The sequence below is a fragment of the Beta vulgaris genome, chromosome 2, assembly GCF_026745355.1.
Source record: "Beta vulgaris subsp. vulgaris cultivar EL10 chromosome 2, EL10.2, whole genome shotgun sequence".
Lineage (NCBI taxonomy): Eukaryota > Viridiplantae > Streptophyta > Magnoliopsida > Caryophyllales > Amaranthaceae > Beta > Beta vulgaris.
This window is the reverse complement of record NC_079203.1, coordinates 51,364,180-51,392,023: the sequence shown is the minus strand read 5'-3', so window position 1 is coordinate 51,392,023 and position 27,844 is coordinate 51,364,180. Positions and strand designations below refer to the sequence as shown.

The 27,844-nt window shown below is 30.7% G+C and overlaps 2 protein-coding genes, 1 long non-coding RNA gene and 1 other non-coding gene across 5 annotated transcripts; 1 reads left to right on the top strand and 3 right to left on the bottom strand.

Annotated features, from left to right (window-relative positions):
- The first annotated feature begins 1,997 nt into the window (after window positions 1-1,997).
- On the top strand, window positions 1,998-8,849 carry LOC104906969 (agamous-like MADS-box protein MADS2). Its single transcript, XM_010695832.4, has 8 exons — window positions 1,998-2,559; window positions 5,804-5,882; window positions 6,591-6,652; window positions 6,856-6,955; window positions 7,100-7,141; window positions 8,011-8,052; window positions 8,146-8,288; window positions 8,534-8,849. Exons 1-8 carry the CDS (start codon window positions 2,375-2,377, stop codon window positions 8,631-8,633), a joined length of 753 nt encoding a protein of 250 aa, XP_010694134.1. The 5' UTR covers window positions 1,998-2,374; the 3' UTR covers window positions 8,634-8,849.
- On the bottom strand, window positions 5,686-5,758 carry TRNAE-CUC (transfer RNA glutamic acid (anticodon CUC)). The gene has a single exon. It is a non-coding gene; the product is annotated as a tRNA-Glu (tRNA).
- Window positions 8,850-13,684: 4,835 nt separating the features above from the next.
- Window positions 13,685-27,386, bottom strand: LOC104883896 (truncated transcription factor CAULIFLOWER A). Of its 2 annotated transcripts, none has more exons than XM_048639445.2 (8): window positions 26,786-27,386; window positions 21,313-21,400; window positions 18,214-18,278; window positions 15,325-15,424; window positions 15,183-15,224; window positions 15,053-15,094; window positions 14,838-14,950; window positions 13,685-14,091 (listed from the first exon to the last, which is right to left on the bottom strand). In XM_048639445.2, exons 1-8 carry the CDS (start codon window positions 26,971-26,973, stop codon window positions 13,971-13,973), a joined length of 759 nt encoding a protein of 252 aa, XP_048495402.1. In that variant the 5' UTR covers window positions 26,974-27,386; the 3' UTR covers window positions 13,685-13,970. The 2 variants fall into 2 exon arrangements, with proteins under 2 accessions (XP_048495402.1, XP_048495403.1); XM_048639446.2 differs by having other exon boundaries at window positions 21,313-21,397; window positions 26,786-27,383.
- Window positions 16,121-18,188, bottom strand: LOC130590409 (uncharacterized). Its single transcript, XR_008968319.1, has 2 exons — window positions 16,447-18,188; window positions 16,121-16,386 (listed from the first exon to the last, which is right to left on the bottom strand). It is a non-coding gene; the product is annotated as an uncharacterized LOC130590409 (long non-coding RNA).
- Window positions 27,387-27,844: the final 458 nt, after the last annotated feature.

Sequence of the window (27,844 nt, the reverse complement as noted above, 5' to 3'; positions counted from 1 at the left end):
CAACTACTAATTTTTGCCAAAGCAACAAGGGTCAAATTTACCAAAATGAAAATAAAACAAAATTACACATTCCGAGAGTATCCAACAATATATTTGATTTATAAATTAAGCTTGAAATGCAGTCAAAGTTAGTACTTTCTCCTTTTGATTTTTACACTACAAGTTCTAGCTCTACTTAGTTTATATTTAGTAATTTACAGTTAAGAAAAAATATTTTCATATAGGATATCGTTAGATTCCTCTTCATTATATGTTCCGAATAATTACTAACTTTATTCTATCTCTATTTCTCAATGCATGCAACATTAAAAATTTTGTCCTATACAAATATTTCACCTGTTTTAGAAAAGGTAAAAAAAAAAAAAAATATGACTAGGCCAAAAACCTTTGGTCAGATTTTTGTTCTAGTAAAATATTAATTAAGTCATTTTCTAAGGTTGTGTGTGTTTTGTGTTCTTTTTTGTTAGAAGGATGCATTAAATTATTGAACTTTCTTTTTTGTACGATTCATGTATAAAAATTAATATTATTTTATTTTTTAGATCATGAGTGGTCATGGTTTTAGATGAGGATGATTAATATAAACATTATCCAGCACAAATAATGTTTAATTTGTTTTTTCAAGCATACTTAGTTTAGTACAATCCTTGAGGGTATGACAAAATACAAATTTGATAAAATCATTCTATCCTTTCCTTGGTGATCTTATTTACAACTCCATCTACCAATGCATGATCGAGCCAAGCGACAACGAGTCGAGCTTTGACCATATTTTAATCTTTAGCCGAGATCAAATTGTTTACGAACAAATCAGATTCATTATTACCCCGGCCCTATGTATGACCACAAACTCTCGTTGGATGATAGGAATTTTAATTCTCGATATAAATGGTTGTTGTGATGTCATTTTATACAATGTTAAAGCTGGGATTTAATGTACTTGAATGAGCTCCATACAAATGCACATAAACCAAAAGGTACTGAAAAAAATTCCAGCAGCCACGTTATCTTAATTAATTTATCAAAATAGAGAAAACTTACAGAAAATAATTTTTAAGTCTATATAAGTAAGATGAAAATATAAACTGACTGAAATAATTAAGATGTAAATTAAAAAAGAGTTCTTGGCGTGAGGATGTTATGGTGGACTACAAATACTACAACGTAAAATAGGGGAATAAGTGAGTTATAGTATTTTTTTTATTAAACCTCTGGCTTATAGCATAATTTGTCCTTAGATAATCAAATAAATGTTCAACTTATAATTCACCCTAAAAAAAGATAAATTATCTTGACTTATTTGAACTGGTTGTAGTAGTGAATTTAACTTGGATAACATGTATTGACTCCAAACTTAATTTATATACTTCCTTCGTTTTTTTTTTACTTGCAACACTTTCCTAAAAGGGAAATAATTAATTACTTGCAACACTTTCTACTTTTGCTTTTCCTTTCTCTCTATCTCTCTCCAATCATATGGGGCCCTAATCTGACCTATTTATCAAAAGAGCTACCAATATTTAACATTCGATCTAGAGAACAAATAAAACAACCCTAAAGCAAAACATTTGGTGAAGATGAACTATTATTAAAGACACAAATGATATTAATGATAATACTCCATAACAATTCAATTAGTTATTCAATAAGTTATTATGTGAGGTTCGTGTTTGTAAATAATCCAACTTTAACCTAACCCATTTATACATAACTTGTATCAAATCAATCTACTTACGAATTAAACGAGTTGAAAACTTAAACCAAAACCATGTCCGTTTTTTCTCCAACTATGACGTAAAAGTTAAAAGTATGTAAAGCGAGGGTAAGTTTAACCTTCACGCTCCCACCATGCAGGTGAACTAAAAAGTAGATGAGGAAAGCATGAAAAGGGAAAAAGCATCAAATTGCACGGTGTGGAAAAATTTATATACCAAGTAAGAAACAGAAGAACAGAAGTTGAAATGAAGTTATGAAACTATACATCACTTATACCAACCCTAAAAACACCCTCTTCTTGTTAGTACTAGACCTCATCCTGGCAAAAAACCCTCTTCATCTTTGCATTACTTGCAATTTTTTTTTCTCTCTCTACCCATTTCTAGATCTCTTCTCTTCATTTCTCCATTTTCTATGTTTCTTATTAGCTTTGTTTAGGGTTACAAAAACCTCTTTCTTACCATTATTTTTCTTTTTCACAAATTTGGTTACTTGTCTAAGAAAAAAAAGGAAATATTTTACTAAAATATTATAGACAAGAAGTAGGTTGTTAGATTGAAGCAATTTTCTTACAAAAATAATAATAAAAAAGAGTGTTTTTTTAGGGAAATAATAGTTATTAAAAACAAAAGAAGTAAAAAAGTTAAGATTTTTAATTATGGGTAGAGGAAGAGTTGAACTAAAGAGGATAGAGAACAAAATAAACAGACAAGTTACTTTTGCAAAGAGAAGAAATGGATTGTTGAAGAAAGCTTATGAACTTTCTGTTCTTTGTGATGCTGAAGTTGCTCTCATCATCTTCTCTAATCGTGGCAAACTCTATGAATTTTGCAGTGGACCCAGGTACTTAATTTTATTTATTTTAAGTTCCTCCATTGTTGTTCATTTTTTACTATATTTATTTTCATTTTATTAAGGATTTCAGATCTGGGTTTTTTTTATCATATGTTTACTTACCCTAAATGGAAAAAAAATAATAGCTTTGAATATTTCTTTTGTTTTCACTAGATCTGAGCTAATATTATCCACTTTTCAAAGTTTCTTTTTTTTTTCTTGGTTGTGTATAATATTTTTGCATTTTTTTCTTCTTTTGTGTAATTTAAAGATCTATATATATATATGGTAATTTACTGCTTAGATTATGTTTTAAAGATATTAAAGATCTAGGGATTTTTTTTATTATTTTTTAAGAAAATTTAGATCTTTGTTTGCAGCTTTGTGTTATGTGATATGATGTTTTCAACTTTTAGTTAAGTTGATCATCAGTTTCCTGCTTGTACACTTCTTTGTCCATTGAATGTTTGATTGTTTTGGTTTCATACCCTTTTTTTAAAGGTGGATTTAGTGTAAGATTTTCAGGAATAATTCTTAATTATTATAGTTTTGAAAAATTTAAATCACCTCAATTTTTTTATATGCTAGATATCTACTGTAATATGCAAAAATGACCATTGTTTTAAGCTAAGTGTAAGACTTGATCAATCAGATATTATTCTTAACTTTTTCTATATATAGATTTCATCTGAGTTCATGAAAAGCAACAATCTTTTTTCATGGTTTACTTAATTATAAGAACTTTATATATAAAAAACCCATTAAAAATTTAAGTCTTTCCCAGTTTTATAAAACTTTCATGCATAAATTTCGAATTTCTCCCCCAATCTCATGTTTGGAAATAAAAAGGAGAAAAAAATTTCTACTTTTTGCCTAATTATATTATGATGTACTCCTATTTATTATGCATTTAATATAATTAATCAGTTCATAAAACCCTTAATGCAAAAGTGAACATATGATGGAAAAATAATATGGAGACTTTTGTGAATTTCATCATGGCCATGAAAACCCTAAAATTTTGACCCTAGAGGATTCTTGTCTTAATAGTAAATTCACTAATTAATTGTTTCAAGGATGTAATATAAACCAAACACTACTTAATTATGGTTCTGCTGGTTCTGCATAGCGAATATAATTGGAAAATAAAGTTCATGTATTGATAGGAGATTTGTAAAGGTTGTTCCAAATGAGAAATGTTTCTCAACATAGATAAGCAGTGACTTGAAAACTTGTAAATGTATTTGAAATTATTTTTTAATTTGGACCTAATTTGGTCTCACAGTTTTCTCTTGGTTTAGGGAGAGAAGTATGTTTATTTGATCCATAATTTAATTTTCACTAAGATTAGGTTGTATATTTTCCGATGCAATATAATTCCTTTTTTTTAATAGCCGTAACGTTATGGCTTTTACACTATTTAATTATGTATTTACTTTTGACTATGCATTTGTTATTAAAATTTAATAAAATTGTAACATGTAAGATGTTGGAAATATCTGAATATATATTTCAAAATTTTAACTTGTTATAATTTTCAACAATAAATTACTTGCGTTCTAGTCACTTGAGTTTACTTGAACTGAATTTATTAGACCTAATCTACATACTCAACTTTAATTTGAATGTGTTCTCTTGACTTGATTTTTTTTTTTTTTTTTATGTGAACTGATCTGAACTTATTTTATAGCTTATTATGAAACCAATATTAACTCAGAAAATTAACATGTCTTAAAGAGTACTGATTGAATAAAGAAGTATTAATCCACACTTGTGTAAGTTAAATACTTGAAGGCAGGCAAGAAATTAAATCTTGGCTGCTCATCATCATCATGTTGTAAATTGTTGAGATTTTTGAGCTTACACCAGCTCTCATGTACTAGGCCGCAACAACTCCAAGCCATCAGAAACTTTGAATTTTCTTTTGAAAATAAATAGTTGACTATAAGGAGATCGATATAGTTTTTTGTTACTAGATGCTTTTCCTTTAAAAGCTTACTTTTTCTTTCAGTATCTTTAAATATCTCAAAGTATAGCATGATCTACTATCAAAACTGTAAAACATTATGTTTCCTAACGTTTTCTCCGTGTTTTCCCATGTCTACGTGTCTGTGTCTCCTGTCCGTGCAACTTAAATGAGCGTTGCCCGCAAAGATGGTTCCTTTATTGTATCAAATCCTTGATTTGCAACCTGATTTGGTGTAGCTACTCTTAGAAATATATAGATATGCAAAAGTTCTGAGCGTCTTAATCTCTTAATCCTTTAAATAATTAGATAGCTTTTGGAGCCTATGTTTTGATATCTATTTATGTTCATTTACAATATAAGAAGATGATGTATTTGAGGTCTCTTCAAGTAAATAAGTTGTTTGCCAAGTAACTTTATATATAAATTTAAAGAAATACAAAAGCACTCAAATCGAGATGCTACTCAGATTACCTAACTTCTCCATATAGGAGTTGATTTTATTTTTTAATCCGCATCTTGACCATCATACTTTTTATATCTAAACAAGCTAACCCAAAATTTAGATTCACTTGAACTATACTGCGGTCTTAGGACAAGTTTTAGGTTAATTTCGGCAACAATAGTTATAGTAGTACTTTTTAGCTGTTAGCTGTGCTGGTAGATGTTTGTGGTTTGTGTGTAGTTGTTAGCTGTCCAAGTAAGGGTATAAGATATTGATGTTCGGTAAAAGAAACTGTTAAGAGTAGCTGTTTACACATAATTAATTAAAAATTAAAATAAAATTCTAATATATAATTTATGCACCACTAAACGCTACCCCTAAAGCTACAAGTTGTAGCTTCACAAATACTACTAAAACACTACTTATAACACTAAAAACTACTTTGACCACTAACTTACCAAACACTACTATTTTTCTTAGTTAGTGTTTTGACCTAGTCAGGACACTAAAAGCTATCTAGTAAGCTTGTGCCGAACACTTTTGAAATCAATAGTTTGTTTGGTGTGATGTAAAAATCTAAGAAAATTGCATCGGTAGGAATTGACCAAAATCAATTTCTGAGAATTTGGCAGACATTTTGTTCTCCATGCACGAGAAAATTAAGCACGTAAGAAAACACCAGGTGATTGTGTTTATAATACCTGTGTTGTATTGCAAAAAAAAATTCCGTTGCCGGGACTTGAACCCGGGTCTCTCGGGTGAGAGCCGAGTATCCTGACCAACTAGACTACAACGGATTTGTTGATAAACACTAATTTTAATTTTTCTTATCTGTTTTGTAGTATGCTCAAGACGCTTGAGCGATATCAAAAGTGCAGCTATGGAGGGGTGGAAGTCAACAAGCCATCTAAAGAGCTTGAGGTAATAAATTCTTATTTTTTGAAAAATCAAAATTGGTACAAGTATATTGGAATTTCAAATTAAAAACTTATACTTCCTACGCGCTGAAATTGGTGAAACTGTTAAATATGGGCCTAGGCCGCATCCATTGCATTATAAAGTGAACCCATCTCTCTCATTTAATCAATGTGGGACACTCACATGTGGTGTACGCTATACATCATAGCTTCAACAAAACCACTTCTCTATTGTATGTGAGAGCGTTTTAAGAGGAGTGTTTCAGTTATTCTAAAATGGAGGGACTAGAGAGAGACGCGAAAGTGAATTAGCATCTTTACATTGAATAGTTTGGTGTTGGATGGATTTATATCCCGATCCATGCAGTAACATCATTTTGAATCCATTCAAATTGAATTGATATTTTCTTCATTATAATTTTTGTGAAATACTGTAGTTTTTAACACATGTTCTTCATTCTTGTTGTGCATGACTGCATGTGGATGTGAACATATTGGATTATAAATCGTTCATGCATTAATTATTGAGTCATTTTTTTTCTTTAATTTTTAGAAGATGGAATTGAGTCATTTTATGATATTTAAAAGCTTAAAATATTGCATTAATCATCTCTTATGATTGTTTCCCCTAATGTCAGAGTTTCCTATATATGTCAAATATTTTTTTGGCTTAGAAAGTACTCCTAATTGGTTCATGTTTTACTCATAGCAGAGTAGCTACAGGGAATATTTGAAACTGAAAGCTAGACATGAATCACTTCAAAGAACTCAAAGGTAAAATGCTTAAAGAAATTGTAGTGATAGTATGATTGGTTATTGTAGTATGTAGTTCTCTCTCCGTTTTTTTTTGTTCTTCCTATTTTGAGTCTTTACGAGAAATACAAAAGTCAAAGTAGTAAGAACATTTTAAAACCGAGAGAGTATTATTCAACCTTGTTATAAGCAATTATTAAAGATTAAATTTCGCTATTATTTAGGAATTTACTTGGAGAGGATTTGGGGCCTCTAAATGTGAAGGAGCTTGATCAGCTTGAGAGGCAACTGGAGTCCTCTCTGAAGCAAATCAGGTCTACTAAGGTAGGGCATGTTGGTTATCATTTGGTTCATTTTTTGCAAACTAAAATTAAAATATGGAATCATATAAAAGTACTAGTTTCCCGTTTTCTGTTGTTGCTTCTTAACGTATCAACTATATCTGAATTATTATTGCTATTTATGTAGACTCAATCGATGCTTGATCAACTTACCGATCTTCAAAACAAGGTATGCATTTATATATATGCAAGAGCATATTGCAAAAATGATAATCATATAGGCGGCTAATGTTTGGTTGGATTGAAAACATTTTCCAATGAAAAACCCACTTTAAATAGTGTAAAAAACAGCCTTTGCTACTTATCAAATGCTTTGGTTGTATAATCAACCCGAGCATTTGTGATAATTTTAGTAAAAAAATTTTAAGATAGTTTTCTTTTGTTCGGTACCTCACAATTATAGTGATAGATGACTAGAAGAATGAAAATGGAGGAGACATTGGGGCTGTGTTTGGTTGGACGTAAAACATTTTTAGTGTAATGATTTTTATGGAAAACAATTTATAATGGAAAATACAATTTTAAAAATAGTTTTCCGTTATTTGGTTCCATGTAAGAAAAATGATGACATGAAAGGAAAATGAAAACGAAGGTACAAAGGTAGTGAGAGGAGTGTACAAGAGAGATAAAGAAAAGAAAGGAAAAAGGTTTTCCTTACATTTGAAAAGGAAAATGATTCCCCATTATTGGGAGAACAATTTAACTCCTAAGAGAAAATGGTTTTACATTCCTTTGTAAACCAAACGATGTAAAATTGAAAACAAAGAAAAACAGTTTTCCAGAAAAATGTTTTACGCTCTATCAAACGAATCCTCGATGGGAAAAAAGATAGGATAAGGTAAGGTATCGAGAGAAATAAGTGGAAAATGTTATTCATCGTCCTATAACTATCTTTATAGACCAAACAAAGATTGACAAGAAATTTACTTTCAGAACAAAATGTTTTCCTCCCAACCAAACACTTACGTAATATCGAATATGTGTTATTATTTACTTAAGATATCAAATTTAAGATATATTATGCCAATTTGTGTACAGGAGCATGCACTAATGGAAGCTAATAAAACTTTGAAGACTGAGGTAACTAAACAAACTCATCATTACTTTCTTCAAACTCATGCATTATTATCTATCATCATCTTTTGAAGTTCTTGGAAATTTTTGTTTTAGCAGCTTGATCGAATAATGGTTAAGGATACTCAACAATTTCGACAGACTTGGGATGGTAGTGAGCAAAATGTTCATTATGGACAGCAACATGCTCAATCTCAGGGGCTTTTCCAGCCCCTTGATTGCAACCCTACTTTACAAATAGGGTAAGCTCGAAATTATCGTTAGTTGTTGTTGTTGTTGTTGTTGATTGGGATCGTCTTATCTCCCCCCACCTTACACGAGCTGTGTTCGAGAGACATAATCGTCGATCCCTGCAGGAATAAGGCCCTGTTCTCTTAGACTTATTTTCAGTTCAGTTCAGTTTCTCTCAGTATAAAAGAGCGGGGGCCTAACTCTACAGTATAGAGTTTCTTTTCGCTTATTTTGGTGTTTGGATACTTTGATGCAGGTACAATCCAGAATCTTCTGAGCAGATGACAGTTGCAACAAGTCATACTCAAGTCCCTGGTTTCTTACCAGGGTGGATGCAGGGTGGATGCTTTAGTTAAAGCATTGGAGATGGGGATAACTTTTTGCCCTATGAAAACTTGAAGAATTAAATAACTGCTATTTTTTGTTTGTCTTTTTGAGTGAAAATGTAAATTCCATCAGCTAGTGTGTGTAACTCTTAATAATTCTCTTAAGAGAGCAGAAGACTGATTAAATGTTTCTTAGATGTTTAACTTTTATTTGTAATGGTATTTTTGTTTCAAGGATGATTTAAGCAGATGGAAATATAATGAGATGCTCAGACATAGTTTCTGACTTTCGAGTCATGGTGTGATTAACAATCACTTAGAAGTATGTGTTACCAATTTGATGTTTCTTAATTAGTGAATTTTGTCTGAGATTTGAGGCAACCTATTCATTTTTCACTCGAATGTATCATGCGTATGATATATTGGAGATGTCTCACTTTGCTAAACTGGCATTATAGAAAATCTCACTTTCCTGAACTGGCTTTGACGTGGGGCTAACCTAAAAAGGTTCTACTAGATGGACCAACCTACTAGGCACAATTACATATAAAATATTCAAAACTCGAGTAATGTCTTTAAGCAAGAGTAAAAAAAGGACATATATCGAGTCATGGCTATGAAAACTAGGGCGTTAAGAAATATCCGATGAAAAAATCCGTCGATTCAAAATTTCGGATATTTCAGATCGAATCTCTGAGAAAATATTGGATTTTCAGATTAAATACGGATCAGAATTTTTCAAAAATGTCAACGACCCGATCCGAAAATCCGGTGCCCAATCCGAAAATTTCGGATCGGATTCGGATTGCAATTCAACCGATCCAAAATTTTCGAATCAGATCCGATTCAATATCCGACATTCAACAACCCTAATAAAAACACCTTTTTATTAATAGTCGTACAACATCTGTAACGGAGGATGAAATTCAATCAGACGCATATCGAACCAAAAAAAAAACAAAAAAAATCTTACTTTCAAGAAATTATGATAATTCTGTGTGCCTTTGATTGTCTTGTTGTTTCTTGATTCAACATTTTTCGAGGGGTCCGACGATCTTGTATAGTTTTCTTGTGATAACGACTTGTCTAATTTCTCATAAAATGTTCAAGAATTCGATACCGGCTGTAAATTCACAAGTGAACAATCAACAAATTTATTTACTGGGAAGGATAAAGAAGTGTCATTAGGTATACGACTCTCAAATCTCAATTGCACCACAGAAAAAGAAGTGTCATTCTACGACTATGCAAAAGTAGGAAATATGACAGCAGGGTAAAAAATGACTATCACCACGAGGGAGAGTCGAGAGAGTAAAAGCTATCTTATTTAGACGCGTGATTCAAAGTCCAAGTATCCGAGTCGGATTCTCGACACTGATATATATTGAGAACCCGTTCCTATCCTATACGGCTACACCTGTTCTTGATTAAGGACCAACAACGGAGAGCCGTGTGCGCGGAGCCGCTACTTGGGGATGACTAGTCCGCTAGAGACTGGCGCGTGAGAGGAGGTGGGCTTGGCCGCCGGGTTAAGGAGGAAGAGCTTGAGTGTGAGACCGTGAGGGTCGACTAAGTCTGTGGACAGGGGTTTTGGGCCTTTTTAGCCAATCTTTTGTTTCGGACTCATTTTTGTACTAACAAGATGTAACCATGTTTTGAGCCCAATGTCAAAAAAATTCTTGTGATATGTTATAACGAAAGCAATAAAGCAACAAAGAATTAAATGACAATCGACAAAATGAATTTAACGTATAATGTGTTATGTACGTCCACAAGCCATAGGCAAAAGAGATTCGTTTTTATTATCTTTGAGGAGAGCGAGTACTAAAAACAGACTATGGAGGCAAAAGTTAACTAAAAGGATTAATTGGTACCTCCTCTATTGGTCTAAACATAATAGGCCAAAAAAATAGGGCCCAAGATAGAAAAAGGAAGAGTATTGCCCCGATTGGGTTGTTCGAAGCGCCAAATTACATATTCAAGGCATTCCAACGTAATTACCTAATCAAAACATTATAATGTGCTCCATTGCTCAAATTGAGGATAATAAATAGCTCTAATTATTATATTTTAGTTAAAGCTGTAAAAATAATTCCAAATTAGGAAAAATCATTAACTTCGTGTATATACATACAGTTTAGTCTTGGATTGTATCAAAGTAGTTTGATGGCAAGTAGATTGTTCTTCGCGAGATGAAAATCAAATCTTTACAAAATATTACAAAATAGTGTTTTACTTATTACAGTATGGAAGAAGTATAAGTTTTAAAACCACAAAAATTTCATTGGTTTATCATGACGAGTTCCATGAGCAAGCCAACTAGCCAATGTGCATCAACAATTCCGCACATCTCCAAATCTCATCGCAAGAACTAGCTAGCAAGTTATAAGTAGATAGTCGAAGCATAACAATAATCAAGGTGACTACAATAATAATAACGAATTCCCCTCAAAAAAATAACAACAATAAGGAATTTTTTATTATAAAAAAACTACCTTTCAAATTATTATTTTCATAAAACTACCTTTTAAAGCTAATTAAAGTCATTACAAAACACTACCAATTAACTGTTTTAGTTAAGTTTGACCGTTAAAACGAGGTTTGACCATCACGTGCTACTTATATGAGTACATTTCCAGGAGCTTTCCTCCCTCTCAAATGACCCACAACCTTGTCGTAGTACAACTCTCTTCCGTCTGGAATGACCAGCAAACTCGTTGTGGGTCAACTACATTAGTTTGGTAACGTGCTAATGTGAATAGCACATGATTGTCAAATTAAAACCTCATTTTAACTGTCAAACATAACCAAAATCATTAAGTGGTTTTAAAAAAAGAATTTACTGTAAGAGGTAGTTTTATGAAATCTATATAAATATATTAAAAGACGTCCCTAAACAAGGAATAGTGCCATATGGCACTCACCTTTTGAGTATTTTACTTCATACAATCCATGTACACTAAAAAAATTATAAATTAGATAGTATAGGTTTTTAGAAATTAGAAATCGTTAAGTGGTTTTTAAAAAAGAATTTACTATAAGAGGTAGTTTTATGAAATCTATATAAATATATTAAAAGACATTCCTAAACAAGGAACGGAGCCATGTGGCACTCTCCTTATGAGTATTTTACTTCATATAATTCATGTACACTAAAAAAAAAATTAGAAATTGCATAGTATAAGTTTTGATTCAGTAACCTCAAGTTCATAAACTAAAGTCTTAACCACTAGATCAATTGGCATTTAGTGTTATTATTTTAAAGTACACTATGACTAATTGAAAATTTTTCTTACCCGGAACATGTCTGGGCTCAATAACTAGTTTATTTTTTAAAAGGTAGCTTTTTGAAAAAAAAAATTGTGAATAAAAGGTAGCTAAATATTTTGAGGTACAAACTATAAATGATCATAAACATGTCAAACTCCATCAATTACTGAGAAAAATAGTAAAAGCAAATTTTTCTTTACTGCATGGTTGTTCAACTATCCAAGGCCTCAAAATTATCATAAAGATAACACAACTCCAGGAGATATATGCTTTTTAAAAACAGACAACGTCTCACGAGTTCTCACGCTAATATTTTTGATGAATTAGTTAATATTTTTGGCAATTAATTAAGTATTTTAGCACAATAGTCTAGTGCTGGTAATCTATATGTAGACTTACATTATTTTTTAGTTCACATATCCAATTTATTAGTTAGTGTTGTTCTATAATTAGTTAAGATCTATTGAGCATTATGTAATTTCCAATATAAACGAAGAAATAACTTTTTTTATAAATAATGTCAAATACAAAAGATAACCTTCAAAAAGAACTTAAAACAACCTACCATTTGGAGTAATTGTACCAATTTTAGTTTGTTTTTTGGAATTTGTTTTTATAGTCTTCTCAAAATGATTTTCTTCATTACACTTCTTCCGTTTGTTTTTGGACGATCCGGATCTAAAATAACAAATGTAGTTGTACTTGATGAGCATTGTTCTTCTACAATTGGTTTTGTAGTTAAGACTTTGTTTATACTTGCATCAATATTTTCGTAGATTTCTTGTATTACCTTTCTTGCATCTTCAATATCTTAACTTTAAAGAATGAGATTGTAGAACTTTATTGCGGTTTCATATCGCCATGGGGTTACGTTGTTTAATTTGTAACTGCTCCAGAGATTTCTCTATCCATTTCTCTTTTTAACACCTCGCTCTTAATTTGCAAATCTAGTCCACCTTTTGTACATGTACCTATGTGGTATTGTTGTGATTAAACGCATGTGCATGATTGATTGCATGTGCATGATTCTTAAGACATGAAAATATAACAATACTGCATGTATTTACCTTATGTATTTAACTATTACGAATAAATTAATAACTAACAACATTTAGGTATTAGTTATGTTTTCCATATAAAAAGTTAAACTTTCAAATGAAAAGTTAAATTTTTGGTACCAAAAGCGATCTGACGCGTTTCTTCAAAGTTTTTGCAAGTGCAAGTTATCGACTGATCATGGACAGTATATATTACCCTTTATGATGGATATATTTGTGTCAAACTTTTTTTTCACTTCAAATATGATAGACATCTTGTCAGGTGAAACAACAACAAAGTAAGTGTTTGTGGACGACATTGTCATTACAAACTCAAACTCGTGCTCATATGTTACTTATATTCAAATTAAACAACAAATTCAAGTTTTAGACAAAGGATAATGGATGAGGAAATCGATGTCGCTTTTAGGGCGTCTTGATATATTAGAGAAGAAAGAGATAATGATTTATGCATGATAGTGAAATTAGGACCAATAAAATGCGTTATGGTTTATATGATATAACTAGTATATTTTAGCACTTAACTAAAATATTTCATCGTTTAACTAATATACTTTAGCGCTTAACTAATATATTTCATCGTTTAGCTAATATATTTCATCGTTTAACTAATATACTTCAGCGCTTAAATAATTCATCCAAACGCGCTTAACTAATTCCGCTGCTAGTTTGATGCACGCGCGTGATATCAGCATGATTACAGTTCGTCTCACGTTAACACTAACGTGAGACTGTCTCTTCAAAAACGAAATCTAAAGATAATATGATTTCTCCTGCATATACACCAATTACATACTAATAATCATGAAGAGATAACAAAATATACTACTAGGCCGTACTTTTATCATGAGGTTGTTTGGTAGTAGTAGCAACCAAACATCATTAATCTTATGTTTTACTCCTAATATGATTTACAAATTAATAGGACACATATAATTATAATATATAATATATAGCTCATTAAAATCAGCCTTTTCCTTTATAATTAGAGAACTGAATTCATAGAGCATTTGATTGATTAACTCCAGTAAAATCTTCTTTATTCACCAACATTAGTAAACATCCAAGCTGGAATATTGGTGTTTGTTGATGATGGACCTTCAGCTTGATGATGGTTGGTTTCCTCAATCTGTAATGCTCTCATTTCATGGTAAGCACCTCTGTATCATTTCATGGTGCATGAACAAACAAAACACATTAATAAATTTCTGAACTTTTATTGTATTGTTCTATTCATTTTTTTTTTAAAAAAACTATTACTTTACTTTTCCCATAAAAGTAAGGACTTTTTCTTCCACCAAATAGAAAGAGACTTAATCTTGTAATATACCTTCTTTTATTATCAAAATTAGACATTATACTATAACTAATAACTCATTTTTTGTTAATTTGCGGTGATAATGTTAACATGCATATGATTCTTGGTGATGATTGCAAATGAAAATGTTAACGTGCATATGATTGATGGTGATTTTTTTTATTATTAGGAAAGATAATTGGTCCGAAGACCAATTCGACCCCTGCTAGGCTACTAGTCTGTAGGGCACACCAGCTCAGAAAGCTAGATACAAAACTAAACAACCATAAGTAAATTCCCGAACATACTATTGTGATAAGGATTCGAACCCTGGACAATGCCTTAACTCGGGATGATTCTTCATTAAGCTACAACCTCTCCATCATATGATTGGTGGTGATGTTATATGTATTTTTATAATAAAGTTATGATGTCAGTACCTATAACTTTCTTTACAAATTTATGAATAAGCACATAACCATTAACTATCAGACGTCTACCAAACGAGTTGGGTCGTATGCAATCAACCATATAGTCAAAAAAATGGATAAATTTCTTTTTCAGTATCTCATTTTTCATGTGTGCTAGGAGAAAAAGTAAGTTACTTACCCAATGGAAAGAGAAGGAAATGCAAATGGATGTGACTCTGGTAGCAGGAATCCTTGACTAGGGTTTTGCTGTTCTATTTGTTGCTCCCTTACTTTTTTGTCAGTCTCCTTCATCTATTACATGTTAATCATGTATACAGATAACATTAATACTATGATATAATACAAGTATAATATCAATAGTAAAAAAAGATGAAAGTTATGAGTTGTAAATACCAGTTTTGTTAGTTGATTGTTTTGCTCCTGCATTGTTTTTTCCTGTCAAATATGCTTGTTAGTGAACTGTTTTCATTCATTCATTCCTCTCAGAAAAAATCAAGACAAATATTGAAGGATTTTAGCACACTTTTTTGTGGAGCTGAGATATGGATTCATGCATCAGTTGATTCTGCAATTAAGAATCCAAAGAGATCTGATTAGTTTTATTAAGCAACAATTAGTAGATGTTATACTTTAGATATTAACATAAATGTATATAAACTAATTACCTTCTTGCTTCTTATTCGCTTAAGAGCTATGTCAAGCTGCTGCTCCAGATGTTGGAGTTCTCTGAGGCTCATAGTATCAACATCTTCACCTACATAGTGCCTGAAATACGCTCTAATCATGAGAAGAAAGAACTAAGGGTGCATTCTATTCAACTTATTGGACCTGAACTTATTGGAACTTATCTGAACTGAACTTATTGAACCTGAACTGAACTTATTGGAACTTATTAAACCTGATTGGACCTGATTCAACTTATTGGACCTGATTGAACCTGATTGGAACTTATTGGACCTGATTGAACCTGATTGACCTTATTGGACCTTATTGGAACTTATTGACCCTGATTGAAACTTATTAGACCTTATTGGACCTGATTGAAACTTATTAAACCTTATTGAACCTGATTGAAACTTATTTGACCTTATTAGACAAAAATATTGACCATGAATAACATAAATATTACCACTAACGTAAATACTACCCCTCAAATTTTTTTATGGAATAATAATTATTATAATTCGTCCTTTAAAAAATAATGATTATTAATTATCTCTTATGATAATTAATTTAACAAAAAGATTACTATTTATATATTTGCTTATACATAACTATAATTATAATAATTATTATAATTGTTAACCTTAATTATTTGACCATGATTATAATATTATTCAATAGCAATATGAATAATCAAATAATAGACAATAATACAAGTATAATACTATACATTGTGGTACTTTAATAAAAAAATTCTAATAATAACATAATCAGCTAATAGTAATATGAATAATAAAATAATAGACATAATACAAATAAATAATAAAATAATAGACATAATACAAATAAATAATAAAATAATAGACACTAATACAAGTATAATACTATATAATCATTGTGGTACTTTAATTAAAATTCTAATAATAACATAATCCGCTAATAGTGATATGAAATTATGAATAACAAAATAGTGGACAATAATACAAATGTTTATTAAACATTGACTATTTGGACCTTATTGGACCTTATTAGACCTGATTGGAACTTATTGGACCTTATTAGACCTGATTGGAATTTATTGCACCTGATTGGAACTTATTGCACCTGATTGGAACTTATTGCACCTGATTGGAACTTATTGCACCTGATTGGAACTTATTGGACCTTATTAGACCTTATTGGAATTTATTGCACTTATTAGACCTTATTGCAACTTATCTGAACTTATCTGAACTTATCTGAACTTATTGGACCTGAAACTTAATTTTTTAAGTTGAACAGAACGCACCCTAAAAGGTGCATTATTAAATTAATACCACATATTTGAAAGAAATAGTACACTTTCTAAAATGATATTTGGCCCTTAAAAAAACTCACTAGTGAGGTGAAGAGATTACATTATTAAATATATGCAGTTCAAAGTGTTGTTGTTTTTGGATTTTGATTATGCACAAACTGTTGTTGCAAGACTGTGTGAGTTGTGACAGTGTTAGACTAAAACTCTAGAGAATCCGGACTCGACGGAAAAAGCAAAGATGATGGTGGTAAACTTAGATGACAAAATGACATATCCTTCGCATTGTGGTTTAAGGGGTTCAGTATTAGCCAAGTAGTAAGGGTTATCTTGGGAAGCATCTGATTTAACTGGTCAATCTCTTTACTATAAAACAAAAATTTGAGATCTTATAGAACTACTATTGGTAATTACACGTTATCCCTTTGTTTTACTAATAGATGCATCATATTGACTTTTTACACTATTTAGATGTCAACTTTGACCATCTTTAATTACTAATCTATAAATATATGCATTTGCAAGTATGCGGAGTCAATATGATGCATCTATTAAGAAACATATGTACTTAATATGAGTTCTTAGTTCTATGCTGGGATGCCTTAAATATCGCACTTCAAGTGATTCAACATGAATTGGACTTATATTTTTATTTAGGCTTACATATGTATTCTAAGGCTCCGTTTGGTTGGAAATATTTTAGGCTTGGAAACGGATTGAGGTAAAACACTTCCTTATTTTATGTTTGGTTGGGTGATCCATTTTTTTCACTCCCTTACTAGCCCAATTTTGATTCCCCCATCTTGAAACCCTCCTCACACCATAGGAAACAAAAAGTAAGGGAGTCATTAGGCCAATGATTCCATTTCTACATCAAAACAAACAAGTGTCTAAAGTAACACATTCCATTTCCATTCCATCCTTTCATCTCATTCCATTCCCTTTCCATTCCTTATTTTGAACCAAACGACCCCTAAGAGTATCATATAAACTCTTTTTGAGTTGCGTGCAGCAGGCAGTCTAGCTAGGCATTCTCAAAACTAAATAAAATTGCTTTTGAAGTAACTATATTAACACATTATTAGCGAACCACAGATAAACTGTCTTGTAACCTTGTTGTTAATTCGTATTATCTTTTTAGCATTTGCTATAACATAATCGAATATTCTGCCTAAACCCAACAAGTAACCATGGAAAAAAAAAGCATACAAAGACAAAGGATAATGCTTCAATGAGAAACAGTAACCATGGAAAAAAAAAAGCATACAATGTATAAAAGACAAAGGATAATGCTTCAATGAGCAAGATAAATGTATTCAATAATCAGTATTAATATTACATGTACTTCTATAGTTATATTAAGGAACAGATAGTTTGTTGTCATAAAAAAAGGAACAGATAGCTGATTTCACAAACTGTGCTAAACTTTGTCAGTAGAAAGTTTTTACTGGGTGTAATGTGATTATGTGAACAGTCCAGATTGCAGACATTATATATATATATATACGAGGTAAGTGAAAGTTATTATGCGGTCTACTGACAGAAAACTACTAATATAGGAAAGATAATATATAGTGTAGGAACTTTTGCTACATACCTCATGTTCCTTTGCAGGACTTCAAGTTTGGAGACAAGCTTTGGGTATTCCATAGCCCAGCTTCCCTATTAAGAGCATACATATAATAGATTCAAACAAATCAGTAAAATGTTATGTTATTAATTCAGACACGGATTGAGTGTCTATTCGGATATAGGTGTTCAAGCGTTCGACTTGACTATTTTGTAAAATGAAGTATCCAAGTAAAGTGTGTTGAACACGATACGACAACTCGTTTTTGAGGTAAATGAAGGTGTCGGAATAACACTGAAAAAACTCCATTTGATCTAATTTAAAGATTAGCCACAGTGATATGTGAAAGATGTGGTAGATGAAATAGTTATACGACATAAACGTGAATTATTCATTCATTAGTGACTTTGTAAACTAGTCTGCTAGTGCTTTCTATGAAACATGTCGATTTTCGAGTGACATGATCTGCCAGAATAACCTTCTCATTATCAACGTGGTCATACAAAAATGGTTACCGCCGTAGATGAAGTTCCACATGTTAGCTAGTTACTCAGCAATTCCGGTGAATGTGATATCAGTCATGTAAATAGATAAACTAATAGAGCAGCTGACTCGACTGTTAATGTAGGTTATCTCTTTGCTCCCGTAAATTCCAAATCTTAAATCCAACTCATAAAGTTTTCACTTAAAGTAATTGATAGAATATGTGGCGCACGCGGGAGTTTTGATAGACCCGAATAGTATTATAAAATTGCATTTTCATTGATAATCAATTGTACAAGTGTGTTTGTGAGAGCTCATGTCTCTCATTCACCTTGGTAGAACCCTTTGTTTCTACCTTTCCTAATATTTTGTGTGGAGCTCACTTTGTTTGGCTCTCCCACTTTTGAGCTCCATTTTAACTCATACACATACAACATATTTATAGTTGTTGTACCTTAATTTCTAGATTTTTCTAGACCTTGATATTTCTAACACATACTCAAATATTCTAAACTTAGATTTTTTTACATAGATATTTTACAAGATTTTTCTAGACAATTTAAGAAATGCATATAAGATTTTTCCTTACATTACATGACCTATCTAGAATTTTCTAGATTAACTTTCATCAGTAATCAAAATTTAACTCATTAGAGCGGATTTGACCTAATTAATCCTGATTTCACCTTATATTTACACCTTATGAACACGCTTAGGGTGCGTTCTATTCAACTTATTGGACCTGAACTTATTGGAACTTATCTGAACTGAACTTATTGAACCTGAACTGAACTTATTGGAACTTATTAAACCTGATTGGACCTGATTGGACCTGATTCAACTTATTGGACCTGATTGAACCTGATTGGAACTTATTGGACCTGATTGAACCTGATTGACCTTATTGGACCTTATTGGAACTTATTGACCCTGATTGAAACTTATTAAACCTTATTGGACCTGATTGAAACTTATTAGACCTTATTGAACTTGATTGAAACTTATTTGACCTTATTAGACAAAAACATTGACCATGAATAACATAAATATTACCACTAACGTAAATACTACCCCTCAAAATTTTTTATGGAATAATAATTATTATAATTCGTCCTTTAAAAATAATGATTATTAATTATCTCTTATGATAATTAATTTAACAAAAAAATTACTATTTATATATTTGCCTATACATAACTTTCATCACTAATATATCTAATAGTGTTGTTTTAATTTTATAAAACACTAGTAGAAAATCAAAAAATTAATTTTATAAAATATTAGTAGTTACTAATCTAAGATGAGCAAAAGAAAGATACTCCAGTGATGATAATGAAGCAATTAATTGATAACATTTATATCTTTCATAGTTATTAGTAACGAAAAAATGTTATCTCTAGTTATTTAAAAATGAATTGCAAAATATTGTAATTATAATTATTATTATTATTATTATTGTTAACCTTAATTATTTGACCATGATTATAATATTATTCAATAGCAATATGAATAATCAAATAATAGACAATAATACAAGTATAATATTATACATTGTGGTTCTTTAATAAAAAATTCTAATAATAACATAATCAGCTAATAGTAATATGAATAATAAAATAATAAACATAATATAAATAAATAATAAAATAATAGACATAATACAAATAAATAGTAAAATAATAGACACTAATACAAGTATAATACTATATAATCATTGTGGTACTTTAATTAAAATTCTAATAATAACATAATCCGCTAATAGTGATATGAAATTATGAATAACAAAATAGTGGACAATAATACAAATGTTTATTAAACATTGACTATTTGGACCTTATTAGACCTTATTAGACCTGATTGGAACTTATTGGACCTTATTAGACCTGATTGGAACTTATTGCACCTGATTGGAACTTATTGCACTTGATTGGAACTTATTGGACCTTATTAGACCTTATTGGAACTTATTGAACTTATTAGACCTTATTGCAACTTATCTGAACTTATCTGAACTTATTGGACCTGAAACTTAATTTTTTAAGTTGAACAGAACGCACCCTAAGTCCTAATCAAACTGTATCGATGTTGGAAATAATTTTTACTTAGGTGAAGAGAACACACCATGACTATTCTTACTTTTACCAAAAAGAAAAATTAATCTACTATTTGATTTTTTTTTAAACTTGCTACCAAGGACTCTAACTAGGCCTCAACCTTCGCAGTTTTGGATTTAGTATTTGCGAGCCAGACACTTAGAAGTAGAGAAAAATAAAATTAAAGAAATCCCTACCCCCCAAGAGTGTTCAATGTTGTGACTTCAAAGTTACAAGCTCGTCAACTGCATTTAACTACACCAAGCTAAGCAAGGCTTGGAGCACACTGTTTGCATGGATACATACCTAATTACCTACACATACTAGGCAAACAGTAGTGCAACATACACCGTACATAAAAGCTATAGTTTTATTACTATATGGAACATCTAAAAAATAATGTTCTACTAGTATATGTTAAAAAAAGTGGTCATGGAAGCTAAACATAACCCTTCAGTATATTGTAAAGACACATATTTGCACAAATTAAGGTAAGAAGATCTAGTTGAGGTTGACATGAACATCATAGTACTAGTCCACTATAATATACCTCTTGTTGGCCCTCTGAATCAGTTGCTACAAGCTGTCTCTCTGCATAACAGTACCTCTCATACCTTTCCAGGATTCTTTCCATGCTGCTGCCACAAAGAGAAAGATGTTTGCTGAATTAAAATTATACAAGTATATAAGTAATATTTAGAAAGAGACCAAAAAGTGTAAGGCCATATTAAGGCTAATATATATCGCAACAATTGTATGTATGTCCTACATTACATAAATAATTAACCATTCTCTTAGAAGTCATAGTGCTTTATACAAATTTTTATATCCCATGATGTGTGAGGTGAAGTGGGTTGTTGATTAGCTAGAACTGTTAAAGTTTGGTGCCTTGAACTCGTCAAAATTCGTCAGATTCTGTTTTCGCACCCCCGCCCGATCGGGCGTCCTCGCCAATTACGATCGGACGGACGTTGCCCGGCCGGTTCTGAGACGTTAGCAGATTGGTAGAATTTTGCCGCCCGATCGGGCGACTCAGCGACTATGCGTTTTGACTTATTCCAGTTTTCTGATTTATCTTTTAGGGTTTTGTATGTGGTTCTTTATGTGAAGGGCTTCCTAGTGTTCACTATTTAACACACAACTTTGAAACACTTTTAGCCTCTAGTAATTTTAGGACTCCTTGTATTATTCTCTCTGGTTTTCCTCCATTACATTGAAGAAGCTCTAATCTCCCATCTGTGAACGTAGGTCAAATTTGACTGAACCACATAAATTCTTGTGTTCTTTGTTTGTTCATCTTTATTGTTTTTCTCACCTTTATTATTTCATTGATTTTGTTCCGTATTCTTAGGATATTCCATTTGTAGATAAAATTTGAAGTCAGATATAGTGCTTATTAGGCTTTACCACCTAAATTACCTTACTTGCGCCAATTTTATGCCATTATTGAAAAGCTTATACTTCATCATAAGTAAATTGAACACTATCTCTCTCTACATATACAATGATTAACCATAGTCCTCTACATATAATTATATAAAAATAGCCTTGTGTTCTTTTGGGTGGAGGGGGTTGAAAGGAATATGCCAATACTCAAATTTGTCATTGTCTATAAATACTCGTCGTCATATAAAATATGTCCTACCATTGTTGTCACTAGCTCAATTGAAACTTATTCTTTACATTCTAAGTACCATATAATATATGATACTATATACTAAAATAAATAGTTTCTTAAACTTTGTCATTTACTCGCCAGATTATCTATGTATAAACTTTATCTGCTATAAATATTAGTTGTTGATACTAATATGTGGATTTTTTTATTTTTTTTGCCTTCATTGACCCTTTGGTAAGAAGAAGGACCCTAGCTATACATGTTAGCGCCTGTGAATAGAGGGGATATAAGGAAATCTCTCCTCCCAAGCATAAGTGGTTAGAAGGGTTCGGACTTGTGACTCCAAATCACAAGGTGAATTCCCACTACCTCCGCCAAGCAAGCTTGGTTACTAATATGCGGATATGGGACTAAGTACTAACTAGATTATTTTGGTAATAGTCGCATACCACACTAGATTAAAGACTAGAAGTGACTCATTTTAGTTCATGGATACTAAATAAATCCTAAGCTTTACCAACGAAGCTATAGTCAAGAATGTGTGAGAGAGAAAATAAAATATGTCTTGCAACATCAAGATAAAAAGATGAATACAAACTGTATTGCGTAGTACTAAAGCTCTTGTCTTTTCATTTTAAGAGTGTTAGGTCGATAGGAAATTCGAGTAAAAGATGGTTTGCAAAATTATTAGTTTTTGTGTGGTTTCTAAAGAATGGCATCATATTCCAAGTAATGAATATTACACTAGTATTTTGGCCCGGGCAATGCTCCGTGATAGTTAAAATTATCAAATATATATTATTCATTATTAGTTTTTCGTAATTTTCAGTCTAGTACGAAATTGGAAAAATAATGGACGTTATGACATGATAAATTGTTTTCAAGTAAGTTCAAAGAAATTGGGGATAAAAGTAACAATTTCAATTAGATAGGGGAAAGAGATTGTTATTACATCAATAGAAGTGTTAGAAATCAAAAAAACTTATCTATGTCCTTGTAGTTACATATAATTATGAAACTTTATTACGTTTTACTTTGAAACATTAAACATTGAAATTGAAAGTGGATTATTGGTGGTTAACTCTCACATTTTATTTCAAAGGTCATAAGTTCAATTCCTAGTAGCTACACGTTGTTAATATTTTTAGATGAGATCATAGACAACCGTAATATAAGCTTAACAAGAATGTCACGTGACACCGTTCCTTTGATGGAAACGCCTTTTAAAATATTTGTATAGATTATCCTTCATATTTCTTACTATCTTGTTTCCCTCCTCCCTTTCATACTCTCTCTTCCATTTCTAACCTTTTCTTTTTCTTTTCTTGCAAGAAACCAAACCAAATAAACAAAACTTATTTACAGATATTTCTCCCTCAAAAATTAATTCATAGAAAATCTTGTTCCACCAGTGGTATTGGATAATAAAAGTTCATTACTACATTCATTTTCACAATGCATGCTACATATTGTATTTCGCTTTTTTTTTCTATACTACTTGTGACATTTCTTTGTTTGGTAAGGTTTTTTATGTGAAAAGACATTTGTGCCATCACCTACCCCTCCAATCTACCCCATGTGCTCTATTTTATCAAATACAAAACTATTGATTTATTCTTAATCACATGAGCAACAAAGACAATTTTTATTCAATCTCTCTTGTATTCCTTGGTTCATGTGACACTTTTCTAGCTATGTTGTATCAGTTGTAAAATGGAGGTATGATGAATTAATTTTAAGGATATTAGTTCATATAAGTTAAGTATGAGGTGGATAAAAAACTTTCAAAAAGTTAAGTTCAAATCAATTCTATTCGAGACTATTTAGGGGTACCTAATGATCTAGTTACAACCACAATAAATTCAAATAGATACAACTTTATGATCGATATGTCAAAATAAGATAAGTTAAGATAAGTGAAACTCGAGTAAAGCTAACACACCCTAAGAAGTTCATATGAGTTAACATTAAAGCTTGAACGTTTAGATTACGTTACAATAGTGTAGTTTTAAGACTAATATGTCCATAAACGCACAATTATAAATAACGTTAAACAAAATTAAGGGCTAACTAGTTTAGATAAGTTCATTTTATGATGACGAACTCATATAAGTTCAATTCAAGCTAATTGATTAGTGTAAATTTAGGGGAAATCATGAGAAAAGGACCCAAATGACATTTGTTCATTTCAATTTTTAATTAATTAAAAATATATACTAACCTAAAATGAAAGTGATCTCGTTTAGAAAACGATCTACAATAAAGATGAACATAAATATTGATGGTCAAAATTGTTAAAATTAAAATCTCTAGTATGCATTATGATTTGGTTGGACTATGCGTATAGTACATGCCAGTCATGCTCATTTTCTCAATTCAATAAATCCAAAATAAGCAAATGAGGAGGAATAAGGAGTTCCAAAGAGAAATGAACATAAAATAGTTTTGGGTCGTGAACCATATACATTGGTATACTGTAAAAGCATTTGGTTACAAATAGTGAACTCTAGAAGTGTGGGTGTAGGGTTAGCTTAAAGGTTGTGTTACATGCTTAAAAAATGCTTAGATAGGAAATCTTAGGAGTACATTCATCATACATCAAGGTCTACCATGTGTATCGTATATTCAAGACTATTTTTTTATCATTTGAAACTCTACCTATTATGTAATTATGCTAATTTGAAGATTTTAAATGAGCAATGAGCAAAATAATAGCCTTAGGTGTTCCATACTCATGATACACATTCGAGTATATGATAAAAATTGTAGAAATATTACTGTCAAAATTAATTGTTATTATGTTATAAAACAAATAATTCTCTTTCAATCTAACTACTTGACCACAACCATCCACATTTAGAATAAGAAGATAATTAAAAAGAAGATATATATATAAACAAATACTATGTTTAGTTTGTTATATTTAGACTGAGAAGATGATAATCTTAGTAATAACAACAAGAAAATTTTAACCTAGTTCTTCAAGTTATTATATTATGTACATATTTTATAAATAACTAGCCATGTTCACCATGATCAGTAAATATATTAAACAATAATTTGCGTGGTTCCTTTTTTCAAGCTTTATAGTTATATGTAAAATTTCAATCTCCAAGGTTAAAATACCCTTAGGCCTTAGCTGTATTCTCCTCACTTATAACAATGACGATCAGCAGCCCTTTTCATATAATATGATGATGGACTTGACCCTAACCCTAAGTTTCATCAAGAATATATATAACCTCAATAATATAATAATATATTTATTTAAATAAATAAATTAAAAATAATATAGAATAAATGAAGTAGTACTAGGTTTATTAAGGGGTGGCAAACCATAGTGGGGAAGAGCCCCATAAAACCCACACACAGCTCAAGATCATGAGACTTAGCCAAAGTTTTTGACAATATTTGGATTAAGTTCATTATCCAAGATTAATTAAATAAATTATAGTAATTAAGACTAACGTCCAAAGAATGTTTATCTATAACAATTTTTTTTGTAGATCTTTATGCCCTTTACTAATTTACTTGACCAATCAGAGACGTGTTATGTCTATTGTCTGGCAAAACTAGATAAATGGATAAAACTGGTGAATAATGATCGTATCCACTGGATCAAGTAGTACTAGTATGGTTAATAAAATAAGAATAATAATGATATTATAATTACTGTTAAATTTTTAGTAGTACTAAAAAGTAAAATCATGCAGTAAAAGATTAACTAAAGAGTAAGACTAGTGAAATCAGATGCTGAGTTTCAGCTTACTTAAGAAGCTAAGGCAAATTATATCTTAAATTTCAATTAGATTCTTTTATTGACATCAAATAACCAATATAGCATAAGTATTTGATTTAAAATCTTTGATTTTACAAACCCATCCATCATAAATGAATTTTTCAATTCTATTCAAATAAATAAAATAGAAAGATGAAGAGAAAAAAAAAAAAATATGGAAGAAAAGAAGAAGTAATTTCAAATTGGTTAATTAAAAATGTCAAGCTCAATTAAAGTGTGTTAATGTTATCAAAAACTATTACAACTATGAAATTCACCCTATTATTGTCCTCCGTTGTTTAAGAATTAAGTAAAAATATGTGCATCTGGACATCGATCTCTGAATTACTCTGTTACAAGCCGAAACACCAAAATTCATATGATATTACCGATATTGTGTTTGAGTCAAGATATGTACATCCGTATATCTCTAAACTCTAATACAAACCGATACACCAAAATTCATATTGGATCGTCTATGTACATGTAGCACACTAAACATTTGAATATCTCTAAACTAGACACATAGTATATAAACTTTATTTCAAAGTATATATCAAAGTTACATTATTATAAACTTGAAAACAAACAAACAAATTGCATGAAATTTGTAGAAGTAGAGTGAACCTGGAATCAGTGCTTGCATATTCAAAGAGCTTTCCTTTAGTAGAAAAAACAATCAAAGCAACTTCAGCATCACAAAGCACAGAGATCTCATGAGCTTTCTTCAACAACCCAGATCTTCTCTTTGAGAATGTTACTTGTCTACTAATCTTATTTTCGATCCGTTTTAACTCCACTTTTCCTCTCCCCATTTTTCCTAATGATTCCTTAATTATATTGCTAAACTTATAGGTTATATATTTATGAAAAATATTAATTATATATAGAAAGGTATTGTTTTTTTCTCCAGAAAAAAAAAACACAGTACACCTTATATTACTTGTGTATGGTATATAGTAGCTAGATTTTATGGTAAGATAGAGAGAAAGAAGAAGAATGGAAGAACCAATGAAAAAACATGGTTGGTTTCTATTTGTGAAGGGTAAGACAGAAGGTAAGGTAGTGTTATTTCCAGAAGAGTATGGATGTTGTTGTTGTTGAGCTTGTTAAAGATATTGAAGAAGAGGGAAATTATGGTAAAGGACTAAAGGGGTAAATTTGGGAAATCTAGGGTCAATATGTTGTCGACTTCTTATTGGTTTCTAAGAATTTATGGAGCATACAACCATACAAGGTTGTACTCACTTTTGTTTCCACTTTCCATTATATAGGTAGAGAAGATCTTATTTTGCCAAAATTGTGTATGTTATTATGATTGCTATACTTTTACTCTTTATTATAATTATAGAATTGTAAAAAAGGAAAGTGAAGTTGAAGGCCTAATTGTTAGCCACTCATTACTTGATAAAATACTACATCTGTTTCATAATATATATATGGACTATTTTTCATTTTAGTATTGTTCATCAATCAATTTTGATAATATTTCTCTTACTAGTGAGATATATTACTAAATTGCTTTTAATTCCTCTAAATGTGATATCATATATCAATTTTTTTTATATGTAATTAGAGATATTAATGTTCAAATAAGTGTCTTGAAATACGTCGAAAAGCAAATGGTGCATGTATATATTGTGGCACAGATGTAATATTAAAATATGCAAAAGTATATGTTACACT

Coding starts and splice junctions, on each gene's coding strand:
- LOC104883896 (XM_048639445.2), bottom strand. CDS start 26,973: ATGGGGAGAGGAAAAGTGGAGTTAAAACGGATCGAAAATAAGATTAGT. Junction 15,225..15,324: donor AGCGAATAAGAAGCAAGAAG/GTAATTAGTTTA, acceptor TCTTAATTGCAG/AATCAACTGATGCATGAATC. Junction 14,092..14,837: donor TTTCCTTCTCTTTCCATTGG/GTAAGTAACTTA, acceptor GAAATGATACAG/AGGTGCTTACCATGAAATGA.
- LOC104906969 (XM_010695832.4), top strand. CDS start 2,375: ATGGGTAGAGGAAGAGTTGAACTAAAGAGGATAGAGAACAAAATAAAC. Junction 5,883..6,590: donor AGCCATCTAAAGAGCTTGAG/GTAATAAATTCT, acceptor TACTCATAGCAG/AGTAGCTACAGGGAATATTT. Junction 6,956..7,099: donor AGCAAATCAGGTCTACTAAG/GTAGGGCATGTT, acceptor CTATTTATGTAG/ACTCAATCGATGCTTGATCA.